The 17,582-nt window shown below is 39.3% G+C and overlaps 2 protein-coding genes across 6 annotated transcripts; one reads left to right on the top strand and one right to left on the bottom strand.

Annotated features, from left to right (window-relative positions):
• Positions 1 to 6,664: 6,664 nt before the first annotated feature.
• On the bottom strand, positions 6,665 to 8,849 carry lyrm1 (LYR motif containing 1). Of its 3 annotated transcripts, none has more exons than XM_086063885.1 (5): positions 8,281 to 8,849; positions 7,485 to 7,653; positions 7,331 to 7,406; positions 7,129 to 7,160; positions 6,665 to 7,010 (listed from the first exon to the last, which is right to left on the bottom strand). In XM_086063885.1, the coding sequence occupies exons 2-5, from the start codon at positions 7,641 to 7,643 to the stop codon at positions 6,897 to 6,899; spliced, it is 381 nt and encodes a 126-aa protein (XP_085920011.1). In that variant the 5' UTR covers positions 7,644 to 7,653; positions 8,281 to 8,849; the 3' UTR covers positions 6,665 to 6,896. The 3 variants fall into 3 exon arrangements, with proteins under 3 accessions (XP_085920011.1, XP_085920010.1, XP_085920012.1); XM_086063884.1 differs by having other exon boundaries at positions 7,485 to 7,643; positions 8,280 to 8,843; XM_086063886.1 differs by having other exon boundaries at positions 7,346 to 7,406; positions 7,485 to 7,643; positions 8,280 to 8,836.
• Positions 8,428 to 17,557, top strand: dcun1d3 (defective in cullin neddylation 1 domain containing 3). Of its 3 annotated transcripts, XM_086063882.1 has the most exons (7): positions 8,428 to 9,122; positions 10,545 to 10,622; positions 10,699 to 10,770; positions 11,069 to 11,118; positions 12,021 to 12,568; positions 14,416 to 14,988; positions 16,398 to 17,557. In XM_086063882.1, the coding sequence occupies exons 5-6, from the start codon at positions 12,126 to 12,128 to the stop codon at positions 14,948 to 14,950; spliced, it is 978 nt and encodes a 325-aa protein (XP_085920008.1). In that variant the 5' UTR covers positions 8,428 to 9,122; positions 10,545 to 10,622; positions 10,699 to 10,770; positions 11,069 to 11,118; positions 12,021 to 12,125; the 3' UTR covers positions 14,951 to 14,988; positions 16,398 to 17,557. The 3 variants fall into 3 exon arrangements, with proteins under 3 accessions (XP_085920008.1, XP_085920007.1, XP_085920009.1); XM_086063881.1 differs by lacking the exon at positions 10,699 to 10,770; XM_086063883.1 differs by lacking the exons at positions 10,699 to 10,770; positions 16,398 to 17,557 and having other exon boundaries at positions 8,430 to 9,122; positions 14,416 to 15,169.
• The last annotated feature ends 25 nt before the right edge of the window (positions 17,558 to 17,582 follow it).

The following is a 17,582-nucleotide window of genomic DNA, read 5'->3' as shown; positions in this document are numbered from 1 at the left end:
TTAGCGGCGACTGGAGGCTATTTTTAGTATTGAGGTCAGCCTGGTATCTCCACCATCTCTGTGGACTGACTTATTTGTTTTATTTGTTTGTTAGTTTGCTTGTTTTAGCAAGCATAGCATTTTTTTCCCCAACCATTAACTTACATCAACTTCCACAGAAATAATACAAATAAATCTTTTTCTTCGAGTACTTTGACTTACTTGCAAGTTTAATTCAACCGGTGACAAGCTCCTATCGCAATTCACTCCTGTATCGATCTAATTGGGCTTTGCCGGTGTACCTAATGTTATGTCCGGTGAGCGTGACCTTCATTGGGAGGGACAAACAGCAGACAGGCGCCTCTCAAGACTGATTTGATGTGACAGGCGCTATCAAGAGTGACTTGACCACTCAGGCAAACATCCAGTTGACTGAGAAAGTTGCTTCTAAAAAAATGAACCAGTGTTCATCGATCTATGCACGGGGCATATAGTGAGAGGCAGAACAATTAAATATGCTACCACTAGCATATTTTTAAAAAAAAAATTAAAAGAAAAAAAGGAAAAGATTATTAAAAATTAGGGGCTTCAGGCGATTACATTTTTTAATCATAATTAATCGCATGACTTCACTAGTTAACTCATGATTAATCACAAATTTTATATCTGTTCTAAATGTACAATAAATAAAAAATTCTAGGTTTCCATACTCTTGTTAACAAAAGTGGGAAAAAATATTTAACTAATAGAAATAGTTCAAATTAATTTTTGACGTCTATAGCCGTCAGTGGCAGTGAATGAGTTAAACAGACCCAGATTTTCCACTAAGCAAGTGATTTTGTGAGTATATTGGAATGAGACCATTATTAAAATAAACATTGTATATTCAAACACCAAAATGTTGAACCAAACCGTGTCAGTTTTAGTGATAGACGGATTATCGGCCGGGCCGATTATCAGCGCCGATATTCAGCATTTTGACAAAAATCGGCATCGGCCATTTTGAAGAATCATATGGCTGATAAAAGATCTATTAAAAAATAAGTTTTAACTTCAGGGAACTAATTTAAATTATTTGTTTTATTTTTTAAGATGCTGCTGACCCTGGGAACTCTCAGTACCTTGGACCTTCGTTTTTTGTTTGAAATTAAAACTAAGATAAATAAAAAATTTAATACTTCAGATATTTAAACATTTTGGAATACTTTATTTACTGTAGAAAACAATTGTTTAGGTTTTTATTTAACTTTTGAAAACATGCTAGGAGATCTCGAAACTTTTTGTTAGATTTTGATATTGACAAAAAAATAAAAAAATTAACTCCAAAATTTTACGAACCCTAAAAGTTGCTCAATAAACATATGCTTTAGAATTTAATAAAATAATAATTAAGAGCTGGAGTTTGTATTTTTGATGAAAAATGAATATCGGCTCCAAATATCGGTTATCGGCATCCTTGACTACTAATAATAGGTCTATTTTCGCCGAACCACAAAAACATGGTGCTAATGTCAAGGAAGAAGCAAATCTCCACAAAGAGACTAAAAAGAATGTAGATATTTTGAGAGGATGTTGGGTAATGATTGGTCGCCATGATTCAAATGTCTCTCCCCTCACGTTGAGTATTTTCTGATTTTGCTCTCCAAAGTGACTCATCTGCCACTCTGTGACCACTGTTTAGCACCAGATTACCTGCCGCGTCGATGCCAGCTTCCCGTGAGTCCAAATTGCACCTGGTCTCGTTTCCTCCATCGTCACTGTTTGCAAAAATGACGCTCGGTGTCAATTAAAAGCGGATGACTCCGCAGGTGAGGAGACTCTTTTCGACAGTCGAAGCAATTAAAGCCCCCACAACCTCGCCACCGATTCCTCGCCATAGGCATGCTAATGTGCCAAGTGAATTACCAACAGCTTTTTGGACCCAGAGCTAAAATTAGACCAGCACATTATAGCCTTGTCTCTCGTAACAAGCCACATTTAAAGGATGTGCAGATGATCACACTTTTCCGACCTGCGATTATTAATTTACACCTCCCTGGCACCTCGGAGGAAGAAGCATGGCCGGATGAGTGGAACTGTGCTGCCTGTGTCTGTATGTGGCTTTTGCGCATTTGAAGTTTAAAATAGTGAATGAATGCTGTGAAATTTGCAAATATTATAAACATTTTTTTTTACCATTTTTGGTGGGGGGTGAAGGTAGAATTTTATAGGAAATTAATGGAATTCAAGGCTGTAATATAAAAGAAAAAATAAATAGCATTTTTTGGGTGTGGCCAAACATGTGGCACATGCCAAAATCCGCCACTTTGAATATATGTGCGAAACTAGGGGTGTCAAAAATAGTGCGTTCATTTTGAGTTAAAACATTATTTTTTTAATAATAATGCATATATATTTGTGGAGACTGGGTTCATGTTGTATTTTACAATTTTAAAAAATGTGCAGAATAGCTCTTAAAATGAAAAGAAAAATGCACTGAGCCGTCAAAAATTCATTTGAACTACTTCTATTAGTTTAACATTTGTTCCCACTTTTGTTAACGAGTATGAAAACCTAGATTTTTTTAATTGTGAATTTAGAACAGATATACAATGTGTGATTAATTGTGAGTTAACTAGTGAAGTCATGCAATAAATTACCCAAAAAATAATTGCCTGACGCCCCAAATTTTTTAATAATCTTTTGTTTCTTTTTTTCTTCTTTTTTTAAAGTAATTTTATTTTTATTTTTTAAATTTTTATCATCTTTTCTTTAAAAAAAAGAAAAGAAAAAATTATTCTTAAAAATTAGAGGCGTCAGGCGATTAATTTTTTTTATCATAATTAATCGCATGACTAGTTAACTCACGATTAATCACAAATTTTATATCTACTCTAAATGTACAATAAAAAAATTCTAGGTTTTCATACTCTTGTTAACAAAAATGGGAAAAAATGTTAAACTAATAGAAATAGTTCAAATGAATTTTTGACGTGTATAGCCGTCAATGGCAGTGAATGAGTTAAGAATAGATATAAAATACAACGGGTCGCCTCCCACATTTGGCACCAACTGTGGTTATTTTTTCCTCCAATTACAATGAGAAAGCTTATCTTTCCTTTAACGCCTGCCAGCCGTCCAGCCCGCGGCTCGCTATCCGGCCGCCTAACCCTTTTTCCATTTTTGCCTGATGAGCCTTTTCAATGAGGCTCCTCACTTTCCCCGCGTCGTGCCGACACACACTGCCAGGCTCGCCCCGATCCTCTACCCCGACCGAACCCACCGCCAGCCGCCTGGCCAAGATGTAAGCTAAGCTAAGCAAAGCCCAACACGCCCTGCTCCATTATTCATCTGCCCCCCTTTAATGAGTTTTCCATCCAACTTCATGCATCTAGCGCAATAAAAGAAACGATTGTGCTTGATCACTTTAATTGTATTGCACTAATGCATCCGGCGGAATCCTTCCCTGTGTGTCAAGTAGTAAAATAACAAAACAACTAAAGAACTTTATAAGAGACACATATGGTGTAAACACTAATGCCAAACATTCCCATCTCACAGTAGGGTCAGGCATTGTAAGTGATTTACATTTCACGCTCATTTATCTCTTGAAACAAATAAACGCAGAGCAGTTTATTGGCTTCGTACAAACGACACTGTCGAAATGTAGTGGTTCCTAACCAGCTTGAACGGTTCTCTCTGCGAGGCCCCCTTGACCACATTACCAACACACACACAAAAGCTTTGCCCCAGGACATGAATCATTTTCATTAAAGGGGAAGTAAAGCCCCCCCCAAAAAATGATTGCCAATATGTGAGCTCACTAGTCTAAATATGGCATTCTGGTTAATAGTGCGGTAGTGGAATATGAGTTAAGCAGCAAAATCCAGCCGTTTTTATCCATCTCAGGGGGGCGGCCATTTTGCCACTTGCTGTCGAGTTGTTGTTTTTTGTGGCATAATATGTTCTATGCAGCCCCACTAGTCTAAATATGGCATTCTGGCTAATATTGCGTCAGTGGAATATGAGTTAAGCAGCAAAATCCAGCCGTTTTTATCCATATCAGGCGGCCATTTTGTTATTTGCTGTGGACTGAAGATGACATCGCAGTTGCTCAGGTTGTGACGTAACAACCAATCAAAGCTCAGCTTCAGAAAACAGGTGAGCTGTGATTGGTTGTTGCCTGAGCAACTGTGATGTCATCTTCAGTCGACAGCAAGTGGCAAAATGGCCGCCCCGCTGAGATGGATAAAAATGGCTGGATTTTGCTTCATAATTCATATTCCATAAATGTAATATTAATCAGAATGTCACTAGTGAGTTCACATATAACATATTATTGTCAAGAAATGAAAAATTATTTACTATTATATTATTCTAAAGTGATTTATTTACTATTATTCTATGCATCTTTTGTTCTTCTTTCGACATATAGTGACAAACAGAACAAGATGCAAACTTGGGTATCTAATTTGGGTTTGTTGTTTAATTATTATTGAAGCTACTGTAATATTACACGTGACAATTTCAAATTTTGGTACAGATTTGATCAAGTTTCATAGGGAGTAGACACATGATTTGCATTTCGCGCGGACCGCATGAAATGAAGCGACGGGGCCGGATCTGGCCCCTGAGCTTTGAGTTTGACACGCGTGCGCCAAGCTTTCCTCCATCATGCTTAGGATGACGGAATGCTTATCAATCACACGGCGAATATGTTTTGTTTACAAAAAGGAAATCAATATTTGATGGCTTCTTCAAGTTTCAGAGACGCAGCCTACTGCGACCCAACACCACCTGTTGGGCCTCTGTGCGTATTTTGGCACTCTTTGTTAAACAACTCTTGCTAATCTTGTTAATAAGGGCCCTTGTTAACCCTTGTTAATATCATCGTGTGTTAAAACGCCTTGTCATCTTTGACCACACAAGACTGAAGTGAAGCGGGCTATGCTAACGGAAACCACGCTAAACAATAAAGCACATTTAGCATATAGAAAATTGACTTCTTAATGTTTGTATAGAAATATTTGGTTTTTACGGTTACCGAGTGTTCACATTTAACCAACCAACATTATGATATGGATTTAAGAAGTGCGCGTGTGGGACGGGAGTGAAGAAAAGCGCGACGTGTGATGTTTATGCCACTAAAGTGAAAGCAAACTGGATATTTATTTAACGACGAGTTCAAGTGTAGTCGGGACAACTAAGAATGTGATCCGCATGGAAATCCTTAAGGCAAGTTGACCGCGAAAGACGAGAAGGATCAGCTTATTTACAAGCCTCTAATTACCTTATCATATTCGCTGCATGGTTTCTGCATTATTCTTTCTTTAGCCTTGGCTTTTTTTTTTGTCATCATATTTCCCCTGGGGCATTTTTCCATGAATGCACCCAGAGTGAAGAGACTTATGATGGATTATTCTACTCTATCTTGGGGTGGTGCTTTCCTTAAGTAGATTCATAATTTCCTCACTGGCGTTTTGCTGTCAGGTGAGTTCTTGAATAAAAGAATAGTTTTCCCTGTGATTTTAGTTTTGGGATGCAAAATGGGTCACATTACCGCTTTGGGATCGTATCGGTATCACCATGTATTTATTTGCTTGGTGTTAAGTGTAAGACATGTTAGTGCTTATGTAACACGTTGTTTGCCAATGTTTTTATTTACTTGCAATTGACTGGTATTTGTTTTGTGAATTATTACTTTTGGTATTCTATTTTAGTTTTACGTGACGTGTTTTGTGTACTGCGCATGTCATGGGCGCAAAAGAGAGAGAGAGGTGTAACCGAGCGAGCCTCGTTTCGAGAAGAGAGTTCAATAAAAAGACGATTTTGGAATACTGTCCTGCCGTGTCTGGTTAATTTAGTAGGGAAGACGCCAGAAAACATCAGAAACTTGGAACTATTTGTAACACGCCTTTTACCCAGCCTCTGGAAACAACATAATCGTTTTAGGGTTACATTTACATGAAGAAGAAAAAAAGTTGTATTTGATACGATCTACAACGTAGAAGGAATATGTAATGCCTAATGACGTTACATTACAAATTTGATCAAAACTGCAGTCTAATATTATTTTAGTACATTTGTTGTGGGCTAACCAACAAAATGCTTGGTATATCCTGACCTCTAGCGGCCAAACTTGTCATATTCATGTTTCAAATATCTTGTGTCACTTGAACTAAAAGACAGATTTTTCACTAAGACGCCGACCAAAACCTCATAGTCCAATATTTCTTTGAGGGTTATTTTATGTTTCCAGAATTGTGTAAAACTCTTGGCATCTGGTGTGCTAATTGCAACTCTTATCTGGTCTGCCACTTGATCTGTGAGGGGGCGGTGCATACAGGAATGCTTAAGGAACCACTTAAGGTTCCAAAAACAAGCTTCCTTCCCTCATTTGTGACATTCTTTGACAAATGTTGTGTGCGTCAGACAATGTATCTGTTAGATCACTGCCAGTTGCCTGCAGCTGGGGATTCTTTTTAAAGTGCTTTTTATCTACCATGATCCATCTTGTGATTGGCATGCAGGGCTGCTTGTGTCCTGGAATACAAAGAACTACATAAATACTCAAAACGTGCTGTTTTAACAATTCTTGATAGTTTCTGTGATTAAATATTGAATTCATTTCACATGAACTTTATTGAAAGTAATAAAATAACATATTTCTAATTGGCAGCTTGTCATCCTCTTTTTTGGGGGGGGGGGGGGGGCTGATGCTGCCTTTAAAAAATAAATAAAGAATAATAAATTAATTGCAAATATGGCACGGCAATGGTTACGCATATTAACAGGAGATAATACCAAATACACTGGAAGCGTCTTCATCAAGACTAATGCGTGGTCCGTGGGTGCCGGCGAGGCATCAGCCCCGCGAGATCGGCTTGTATGGCCACCGTCACTCTCGAGTTCCGTTCTCTGGTAGCTCGGCTCGAGCGTCAGGTCTCCTCGTGCGACTCTAAATAAATTGGCTTGGCCTGCTTCCTCAGGCGCTGCTGTGCTCGCAGCTTCCTCCCTTTCTGAGTGGCCAGTCCCATTGGGGGCAGGTACGTCTGCGGGGAGGAAAGAAAACACAATGCATCACTTTTCTTTTTTTTTTAGCTTTGTGCTTCAGTGCAGGATGTTTAAAAAAAAACACACACACACAAAAAAAAAAAAGATTTGACTTACAGCCCTTGGATATGGGATCCGGTAATGCAGGCCTGTGAGGCAAAGCAAAACACTGTGTTAAAGGCATACTTTTGTACAAAAATAAATAAAAAAGGCATATTCAGCTGTTGGAACCTAAAATGCACTGTAACTTTTATATGTGAACTTAACTTCAAACTGTACATAAAACGAGACAACAAAACAACAGAGTAAATAAACATGCCTCTTTTTTTTTTACCAATTTCTATCCTTGCTTCACATTCCTCAATACATTTCCTTATTGATTCTTGATCAGTCATCTGCAAAAGAGCAAACACAACAATCAATGACTAGTCCAAACACTACTACGTCGCATACGTCACACAGATCGCTCTCACCTGCTGGTTCTGTCGGAATAAAGTACGAGCCTCTTGGAGAATATAATTTCTCTCGGTCAATGTGTCACCTGCCACTCCACTTTGGGCTTGCCAGGTTCGTGCAATGCGAAACACTCGCATGTAGAGCGACAACACCGTCCTGTGAGTGGAGGCCGCCATCTTGACTCACAATTGGGACAAATGTCACAGAGCAGAACAAATAAATGCTTGTCCACTACCAGTACCACATCATCATTTGGTGTTAACTCGTGTAAAATATGTGTCTTGCCTCAATAAATGTTGGGACACTGGTCAACATTCAACCATACAGCCCATTATAGTTGTATATTGGTTATGTATGAGTAAAAACTGTTTTTCCCCCAGTTTAACATTTTCAGTTTACATTTTTGCACATTGCGAGAACTTTGATAATATGGCATTATTATTTACTAAAAATAAATAAACACTGTTGTTCGTATAACCCTGCAATTCCGCCAATTTACCCTAGATGTCACTAAAACATTGTTTGCTCACAACATCAGGCTGAGTGAATGGCCGTTGTGAAACATGTTACGTACTGTATATTACTGTCGATATAGAATCTTAAAAATTTTATAGTCAGCGTTTTTTATCTGTAACAGTTACATTTATATTTGATTAATTATGTTATTAGCGAGTAAGCAGCTGTTTAATGCCAACACTCAAAAATGTACCCTTCTTCAAAGCATGTGAGCATTTTTTTTTTGAAGGACTTCACAATAAATTTAATTAACAACATTTTGAGTAAAATTAAATACCGATAAGTCATACGATTACCTTTGAAAAGTGAGCTTGAGTACTCCTTGTAAGGTGAAGCTGCCTGGCTCGGGTGGCTCAAACAAATACTTGTCGCATATTAATGACGTCAATATCGTTCCACAATTTAAAAAAAAAGAAGTATAACAAACGAGGAAGGCGCTAAACAACACGTTTACGTATATCAATTACCCTTAAACATACCACCAAAATATAATTAACTATATCCCCGTTTTTTTCATTGATTCATAGTGTAAAAACAATTTTGATAGACTCCACGGAACAACATAATCCCTTAAGGAGATCTTGAACGTTCCATCCACGGAACATGTCATTCAGTCGTTTTTTATTTATTTATTTTATTACGGCTGTAATTCCATATTTACGATCGCTGTCGTTTCACAGAATTAAAGGATAATCGTCAGTGGCGCTCGGGTGAAGATCAGCTGTTTTGGCCGCTTGCAACAGGGAGGAAGTGATGCATTGAAATGCCCGTAAAGAAGCTCCTCCAAAAGGGGGAAGCACAAAGAAATAGGCTACCGTATATTTCGTGGTAGTCTCTCAACTCGCTTCGACGTGTCAACTGTACTTTTAGTGGAATTAGAACGAGACGTCTTAAACGTTAGGCGCTAAACTTGTTTCCTTTTTCCTACCGAGCTGCCAAACGCTGTTACATTTCACACAAGTTATTATTTTTTTTAGCTGCTTGCTAGCTGGGCGAGCTAATGCGAGTTGACGCGACGAGTTTGTCTTCAGTTTATTTCTGGTCGTATCGGCCAATTTATGACCGTTTTAATTATCACGGGTATATACCGGATGGGATGCTTATCCGATTCCACGCCATTGGAACTTTAAAAAAAAAAGGTGAGTTTGGGGACTCTTGTCTTAATCGACAGACTTAGCTTAGCCGATAGCTAACTTTTAGTCAAACCGGGGCGACAACGTCGGGCCCCGGCCGGTGGCTTGATATTTTACTCTGGTGCATCTTTACTTTGATATCAATTACTATGGCTAACCGATTAAATTGCTCCTCTGTGTCAAGAGACTAAAACCGAATCCCTTTGTTGCCATTTCCGTAAATGTACATTTACATCTAAGTAAATTATTCATATCAAATTATTCTATCTATAAAGCAATATTGTACATAGGCCCAATAAGGGTCGAATTATGGAAAGTTGACTGTAGTTGGGTCTCTCCTGCCCACCTTTTAAAGTGGGAAGAGAGTTTGCAAAAGAAACCACAACGCCCGAAGAAGAACAACCTATAGAGACAAGCCGTAAACGCCTATTTTTGATCTTGCATCGCTTGCATCCAATCATTTCAAACCGCTAAAATTAGTATTATAGCAAGATTAGTGATATGAGGCTACGTTCAAATCTTGCTAGCCTCTGGGAAAAAAAGTGTCAGCGGGTGAGCAGTTTTGTGCTGTTATTCTGCAAACAGTGGAGCTAATTAACATAGTCACCACCCTCACAGTTTCTCTAAACCTGAAGTGATCAGCTAGGCTGGCCAAAGTTCCAGAGCGGGGGGAAAAAAAAAGCTTGCGTAGTTGTATATTAGGTCCTTGACTTTTTGGAGTTACGAGTTGTCGCTTTGTTTTATGTTTTCTTTTTTGCTTTGTGTTGCACCCAAAATTTGAAGCGCTGAGCCAGTTTCAGATATGCCGCCGCCCGAGTGAAGCGGGGAAAAAATTAGTAATTAAGGTAAAGAGAACGCCACATACATCTGGTAACTGGTGAATTGCGAAAAAATGCGTAATATGCATTTCTATTGCATTTAATTGTCTTAAACTTTGATTTATGTACACGGCACTTGTTTCAGCTGCGGTTGTGCTTTGTACATAAAATCTCGGGTCGGTAGCCTGAGGCTTGCGCTTTTCAATTAAAGAGACAGCTGTGTTATTTGGTCCGCATGTGGTTTGAGAATGATTATTATTAAAACATGAAATGCCTTTTATTATTTTAAAGAAGTTTGGGGGCGGAATTGTGATTAGTGCACTCAAAGGGGAGACGTCCGTACATGCCCACAGCAAATGCGAGTGTATCGGCCTTGCCTTCCACGCTGAGCAGGATTCCCTTATCACAACGATACGATTAAGCGCGGCGGCCTTGCGTGATCAGAAAAAAAAAAGAAGAAGGTAATATTTGGGCTAGTATTGATGTTGCACATGTGTGTGTATATGTTATCAAAGGCAGGATTCTTCTAGACGAAACCTCGGTGTAGGATTTCTGAAAGAGTGCCTGTTTGTTTTTTTGTTTATGATGACATAAGGTTATGTCTTTGCAGCATTGCAGATGTCAAGATTAGAATGATGGGGAAGCATAAAGAGCGGCTGTGATTTGTGACCAATGCAATGGATAGGCTGTAAGTACACGCTATTTTACGCATCATCACGCCGTCAGTGTCCCACCATTTCCATGTTCTCTTTCTGCCGATACAGACACTGTTTGGGAACATAAAAGCTGTTCTACGGCCGCATTCATCTATCAGTTTGAAATGACGACATCAAAATGTAAAGTGTTCACAGTGCTTCACTTTTTTTTTTCTTTTTTTTTTTAAAGTTACACCCAGTGATGTCCAAAGAGTTCTGGCACGGCCGCTTAAGGACATTCACGGAGTTGTCTCCAAGCCACGCCTTTGCTTATATTGGCTGTGTGCTTGGGGCTTTGATTTAACGCTGTACATAATTTTCCCCTCTCAAAACACATAAAGAAGTTCAATACGCCGGCAACCATTTGCATTTTCTATTGTGCGTATGAAACGGCATAGAGCGCTGCTGAATGCTGTTTTCGCTTGTTTTTCTTTTTAAGGGTTTGACAACTGGCTGTGCAAGAAGTGGATCGTGGCGTATTTGGCACAGGTAGTTGCAAATGGGGCCTTCCCTAGCCAATATTTTTAAGAATCGATTATTCTATCGAGTAATCAAATAATTGGATAAAAACTTTTGTTTTGCATTAAAAACGTTTTCCTCATTACTGTTTATTAACACATAATTGTTGTTTAGTGAAGAAAACAACTAAACGATTCAACAATATCTATAAATTATATTTTGAATAATTTAAATGAGTGCGTTAATTTTTAGTTAAAGTTCCTTTAACGCCACTCATTTTTTTAAAGCGCGATTAATGACCCATCCTTACTTAGATAACCTGAACTGGGGGAATTCCAGTCGCAACGCAGAAGACACGCCCATGTCAAAATTTAGTAGTAATACATTTAATAATAATGCATGTATATGTGGAGACTGGGGTCAAGATGTATTTTAAAATGTGCAGAATTTCACAAGTGACTTCATGCTAAAGATTTGATAGCTCTTAATATGAAAAACGAAAAATGCGCTGAGCTGTCGCCAAAGTCTTACAAATGCAATTATGCCATCTAGTGGCAGAAAAAGGACCTTAACACAAATCAATATCACACTTGTTTTTTACAGTACAGTACATCTTTTCATTTTATTATATTATTATTATAAAATTACCGTATCAATGACTAAAAGATGCAGCCATATTTCTTTTAAACATTTTTTTCCCTCTTTTATGTTAATAAAAGTATGCAAAAAAATTTATTGTACATTTTATTGCATGTTTAGAACAGATATAAAATTTGCGATTAATCGTGAGTTAACTATTGAAGTAGTGCGATTAATTACAATTAACATTTTTACTCTCCTGACACCCCTAGTTCTTAAACATGTTCAGTGTTAATCACACCTAACTGTGTCGGCCTCTTACTAAGGAACAATCTTTTAAACGTTTGCTCAAGGCTTGAGGGTATGTTGAGACATTCGGCGGGTCCAGAGCAGCGGCGTCTCGGACGGTGACTGAAGGGAGGAGGAGGATCGACAGACGGGCGAGCCGGGAGAAAGACATGGGCCAGTGCGTCACCAAGTGCAAGAACCCGACATCCTCGCTCGGCAGCAAGAGCGGCGACAAGGAGAGCGGCTCCAAGTCCCACAAGAAAAGCAGCTGCATGGGTAGCGCCGGAGGCCACAAGGAAGAGCCCAGCGCCCCGTGCGGCAAACCCAGCGGCGAGCTGTCCAACGGCACCAAGGCCCTGGAGGTGTCCGCGGAGACGCCCGTTATCTCGGCCTTAATGGGAGAACCGGGCAAGGAGGACAGCCCGGACGGAGACGGCCCGTCCATCAAGCACATCGAGGAGCTGTTCTCCTGCTACAAGGACGAGCAGGAGGACGCCATCTTGGAGGAAGGCATGGAGAGGTTCTGCAACGACCTGTGCGTGGACCCGGCCGAGTTCCGCGTGCTGGTTCTCGCCTGGAAGTTCCAGGCGGCCACCATGTGCAAGTTTACAAGGTGAGACGGCGCTTTTGGGGGGGAGGAGTCGCGTATGTGTGACGTTTTGCTTTGCCGTAACGAGCCCCTCCAGTGCACCGGAAATGTATCCTGCCAACGTCAACGGCATTTGAATAGAATAGCCTTGCAGTTGAGTCACTCGCTCGCTTTTGTTTACCAAATGCTTCACACAGTACACGATCAACTGATGCTTACAGAAAAGTTTGTATTTGAATTGCACTTTTCACAAAGAGGACGGTGTAAATGCATCACATAGTTCAAATGCAGTCATGCAGATTAGAAGAAGAAGAAAAAACAATACACTCGAATCAGAATGAATAGTATTTTTTTAAATTAAATTAGTTATTTAAAAATTTTAAAATAATGCAAATGTATAGATTTGAACAACTCACATTTTTTTATTAATAATCTTTTTTTACGATTATGCTGATTTTGTAATTGTGGAGTGTAATAATTGAAATTGTAATTGAATTTCGATTAATTCCTCCAAAAACCTGCTATTTGAGTAGGGGTGTGTAGACTTTTTTTAAACACTGCGTCTCTCAACAAAATAATCAGGTTTTACTGGAAGGCCTGACGAAACAAATGTGTTTTTAACTGCCTGTTTAAAAAAAAAAAAAAAAAAGACCGCTGCAAAGGCAGCTCTTTGCTCGAAAGGAAGTGCATTTTGCAATTTCTGGGAAACGGACTGCAAGGCTTTATTACCTTTTTGGCTTTTTAATCTCATGTGAGGGACATTTCGTAAAAGGCAGGCAGCAGACCGCAGTGACCTAACCCGACTCGACTCAACTTTAAAGGGAAACAAAAAAAAACTGCAGCTCTAAAAATGCTGTCCATCAGAGTGGACATAAAACAATATCATCAATAAAATTATTTTTCATTTTGTACATCGCCACTGACCCGTAAAACGGCGAATATTACACTTCAGAGTCACAACTATTTAAATAAAATGACATTTAAATATTATATAAAAATATAAATGGATAGCAAAAATTGGTGCTGCGTGAAATCCTTAATGGAATCAAAAATCAGTCTTTAATCACACCCCAAATTTCCTGGTTTGATTATAATTGGCATTGAAACAGGTAAAGGGTGTGCACACTTATCTAACCACATTATTTTTACTTGAATATTTCCATTTTTATTTTTATTTTTTCAGTTGAGTTGTCCATGCTATAGGCCATATTAAAATGTCTTGAAATTATCACAAAAACCTTCGGCTGCTCGATTATGGGAGAGAGAAAAAATCACCATTATTTTGCCAATAATTGATTATTCAAACGCTTATTGATTTTTGGTACAAAACAAGTAAATGTTTACATGTTTAAAAATATTAAGACCAATAAAATAAAACACTATAATTATGCAAGTTCTTTTTGGACCAAACAGAATTCATATTAATATATTTTTTTAATTTTGAACATAAAAAAATATATATATATTAAGACACATACAATTATTTGAAACACTATAATTATGCAAATGTATAGATTTGAACAACTCACATTTTTTTATTAATAATCTTTTTTTACGATTATGCTGATTTTGTAATTGTGGAGTGTAATAATTGAAATTGTAATTGAATTTCGATTAATTCCTCCAAAAACCTGCTATTTGAGTAGGGGTGTGTAGACTTTTTTTTTTAAACACTGCGTCTTTCCCTCCCTGAGCTATTTGAGTAGGGGTGTGTAGACTTTTTTTTAAACACTGCGTCTTTCCCTCCCTGAGTGTTTCTTCGCCAACTGATTCATTCAATGGGGCGTTGTCGGTAAAAATAAATAAATAAATAAATAAAGTTCCATTCCTTGTGTTAATTGTGAGTTGTTGTCCCGTGTGTGTGTGACCAGGAAAGAGTTTGTGGACGGCTGCAAGGCCATCCAGGCGGACAGCCTGGAAGGCATCTGCTCTCGCTTCCCGTGCATGCTGCTGGAGGCGCAGGGCGAGGAGAACTTCAAGGACCTGTACCGCTTCACCTTTCAGTTCGGCCTGGACGCCGACGAGGGCCAGCGCTCGCTGCAGCGGGACATCGCCGTCGCGCTCTGGCGCCTCGTCTTCACCCAGGACATGCCCTCCATCCTGGAGCACTGGCTGGACTTCCTGGGCGACAACCCGCCGGGCATCCGCGGCATCTCCAGGGACACGTGGAACATGTTCCTCAACTTCACGCAGGCCATCGGGCACGACCTGAGCAACTACAGCGAGGACGAGGCCTGGCCCAGCCTCTTCGACACCTTCGTCGAGTGGGAATTGGAGCGCAGGAAAAGGGAGGAGGCACGGGCGGCGAGCGACGAGGGCACGCCGGCCGAGACGCGGCGCTCGCTCGGCACGGACTGGCGCGAAGCGGACGGCGGCCGCGGATCACAGACGTGGGGGGGCCACTGACCGGCAAACCGCAAACGCAAGCGAATCATCGGATGGACGTTAGTATTATCACGCAGCTGAGCATTTCTCTTGGGATGGGATATTCCTGCTTTGCAGTTTTTGTTTTTTATTTGACGTTTATTGAAAGGGCTCTGTGAACTGACATTTTAAGCACTTCTATTTAAGTTATTGATCTACTCCCCACCCCCTTTGTGTTTTTTTTTTTTTTAAGTGACATTTTTACTTGCACCGGTATCTGCTGAAGGCTTTGTTTGAAAATGTTCCAAAACAAAGAGCTATAACATTTACCCCATTCCTGTTTTAGAAATAACAGTGGTGCCTTGAGATACAAGTCGTCATTTGAACAATTTTTGTTTATTATTTTTTTACTTGTGAGCAAAAATTTGTGATGGACCGATTATCGACAGGGCCGATTTTGACAAATATCGCCATCGGCCTTTTTACAAATCTGAAGGCCGATAAAGCTGATATCTCACTGAGCTTGCGAACGTCGCAAATTTAAGGTTTTCATCAGGATTTGTAAGATGTTCAGTTTTTACTTGTCGCAAAGACATTTCAAATATATTCAGACAATTTTTCATTGTCTGTAATGCAAAGAACCTTTTACAAATCCTGACGAAAACCCCAAATTAGCTCCCGGTAAATTCACAATTTCGCGCGCATTTGTCGCTCCGTGGGATACAGGGAACTTTTCATTTATGGATTTATTTAAATTTCCACTTCATAAAAAAAATGACGAAACTGGGCTCTCCCTACACTTTTTATTTTTTAATATAAAATTAAGAAATTATTTTGATATTTAGGAAAACTTTATTTCCAGTAAAAAAAATACTTTAGAGACCTCTTTACTTAGTTTTTAATTTAGCTAAACACAACTGTCTATTCTTTACATGTTAAAAATGGAAATAAAAGGTTTTTTTTACGATAATATCTTCTCTTACTGCAAATGAATATCGAGCTTGAAATATTGGTTATCGACCTCCTACACTACAAATAGTGTCCAGGAAAAAACATATCGGTCTATCACTAACAAAAATTGACGTTACAAGCGCAGAATGGTGACTTAAGTTGACAATATGCAGCAATTTGGCAAATGGCTACTCCCAGTTGAAGTTTACTTTCTCAGCTTAGCCTTTAGCTTAATGCTAATGCTAAATAGTGTTGATGTACATGTCAACAGACACCATTCTGTTAAGTGTTTTTTTCTTCTGATTTTAGGCGGGGGGGGGGGGGGGGTTGGAGATTTGAGATGCAAGCATGGTCACAGAATGAAAAACTTGTATCTCAAGGCACTAGCATATTAATTTGGATCTGTTAACTGCTGATTTGTTCTGTATCTTAAAAAAAAAAAAGGGAAACTGGGAAAAAAAAACGTCAAAGCAATGTTTGGAAATGTGAGAGTCGTCCTGATTGGTCTAATGTGGTTGTATTTGCTTCTATCTTGCAGTGCTGTGAGGTTGGATCAGTTGCACTTGCCTTGCCTTGGCCACTTTCGGCAAACAAACATACAATTGTATTCCAAGGGCATTTTCTATACAGACGTAATTCCTTTTGACGATTTTGTTGACCCTGCTGGAAATTTTACTTCCACCGTAACCGGACCCAACGTTTTTCAACACCCGAGTGCATTCGAGGTTTGCAGTGCTCCCCGTCGACCTCTCCCAAATGTCCGTCTCCTTTCAAGAAGCAGCCAAGCGTGTCGAAACGAACGCAATGACGCTGGCTTTTGTTTGAAACCCGAACGAGCGAGAAAGCTACAGTACGTCTCGGTCATTTCCTGTCAAGACGACGCTCACTCGATCCTGTTGCTTTTTTTTGTGGCTTTTTTTTTTTTTTTTTTTTTTGGGAAAGAGGCGTATTGTTTACCTCCAGGCGGTCAGGGTTTTGACAACCTGTACACAAACACACAGAAATGTGCACACTTCATAAAGTTGCTGGTTCTAATATTGCACAAAAGTACGGCATGCTAGGTTGCTGAATTGTTGCTAAACTGCAATGCTGTCTGTCATTCGCATTGATTCCATTGAAACCATTGCCAAGTAGATGAAAAGACTTGGGGATGGAAAGACGCTTGTTGAGCATGTATTCAATATCCTTGATTTCCAGATTAAGGGCTCGTGTGCTTTGTCCTCACTAGTAAGACAATTCAGCGCACTTGTAGAGAGATAAGGGCTGCGGTCACACACAAAAAAATCTACAAATATGACAATTTGCGAATGGCCAACTGCAAAAAATGCCGGAGTCCGACTGTACATTTGACTAGTAAGGCAAAATTGAACTAGTTCACATCTGATTGCTCGTAGTGAAAAGTATCAAATAGCTGTTTAAGCATTTATTGTAAGTGTAGTTTTTCTAGTGCGCTGAATTGTCTTACTGGTGACAAAAAACTACTAGTGCATCAAGAATATGGCTGACATGCTGAAAAAGACTTTCCATACTCTAGTTGATGAGTCCGCAATGAATCCTGTGGTGAAAGAGGGCGGCTTTAACCTTATCTATTTAGTTTACATCCACAACGGTTTTATTTCAGACCTCGTTTTAGCCCTTCGTTTATATAAATTGTATTGATTTCTAAATAATAAACAGTGTTCAACTTCTGGCTGTTGACGCTGGACGTGTTTCATTTGATGGC

The sequence above is a fragment of the Leptonotus elevatus genome, chromosome 20 (genome assembly GCF_054856555.1).
Source record: "Leptonotus elevatus isolate MCC_2025b chromosome 20, RoL_Lele_1.0, whole genome shotgun sequence".
Taxonomy (NCBI): domain Eukaryota; kingdom Metazoa; phylum Chordata; class Actinopteri; order Syngnathiformes; family Syngnathidae; genus Leptonotus; species Leptonotus elevatus.
This window is presented reverse-complemented; position numbering and strand designations above follow the sequence as displayed.

What these genes read in the sequence shown, in the direction of transcription:
- dcun1d3 (XM_086063881.1), top strand. Translation starts at nt 12,126, where the DNA reads ATGGGCCAGTGCGTCACCAAGTGCAAGAACCCGACATCCTCGCTCGGC. An exon ending in ACCATGTGCAAGTTTACAAG is followed by an intron (nt 12,569 to 14,415) that starts GTGAGACGGCGC and finishes GTGTGTGACCAG; the next exon opens with GAAAGAGTTTGTGGACGGCT.
- lyrm1 (XM_086063885.1), bottom strand. Translation starts at nt 7,643, where the DNA reads ATGGCGGCCTCCACTCACAGGACGGTGTTGTCGCTCTACATGCGAGTG. An exon ending in TATTCCGACAGAACCAGCAG is followed by an intron (nt 7,407 to 7,484) that starts GTGAGAGCGATC and finishes GCTCTTTTGCAG; the next exon opens with ATGACTGATCAAGAATCAAT. An exon ending in AATTGGTAAAAAAAAAAGAG is followed by an intron (nt 7,161 to 7,330) that starts GCATGTTTATTT and finishes TTTGCCTCACAG; the next exon opens with GCCTGCATTACCGGATCCCA.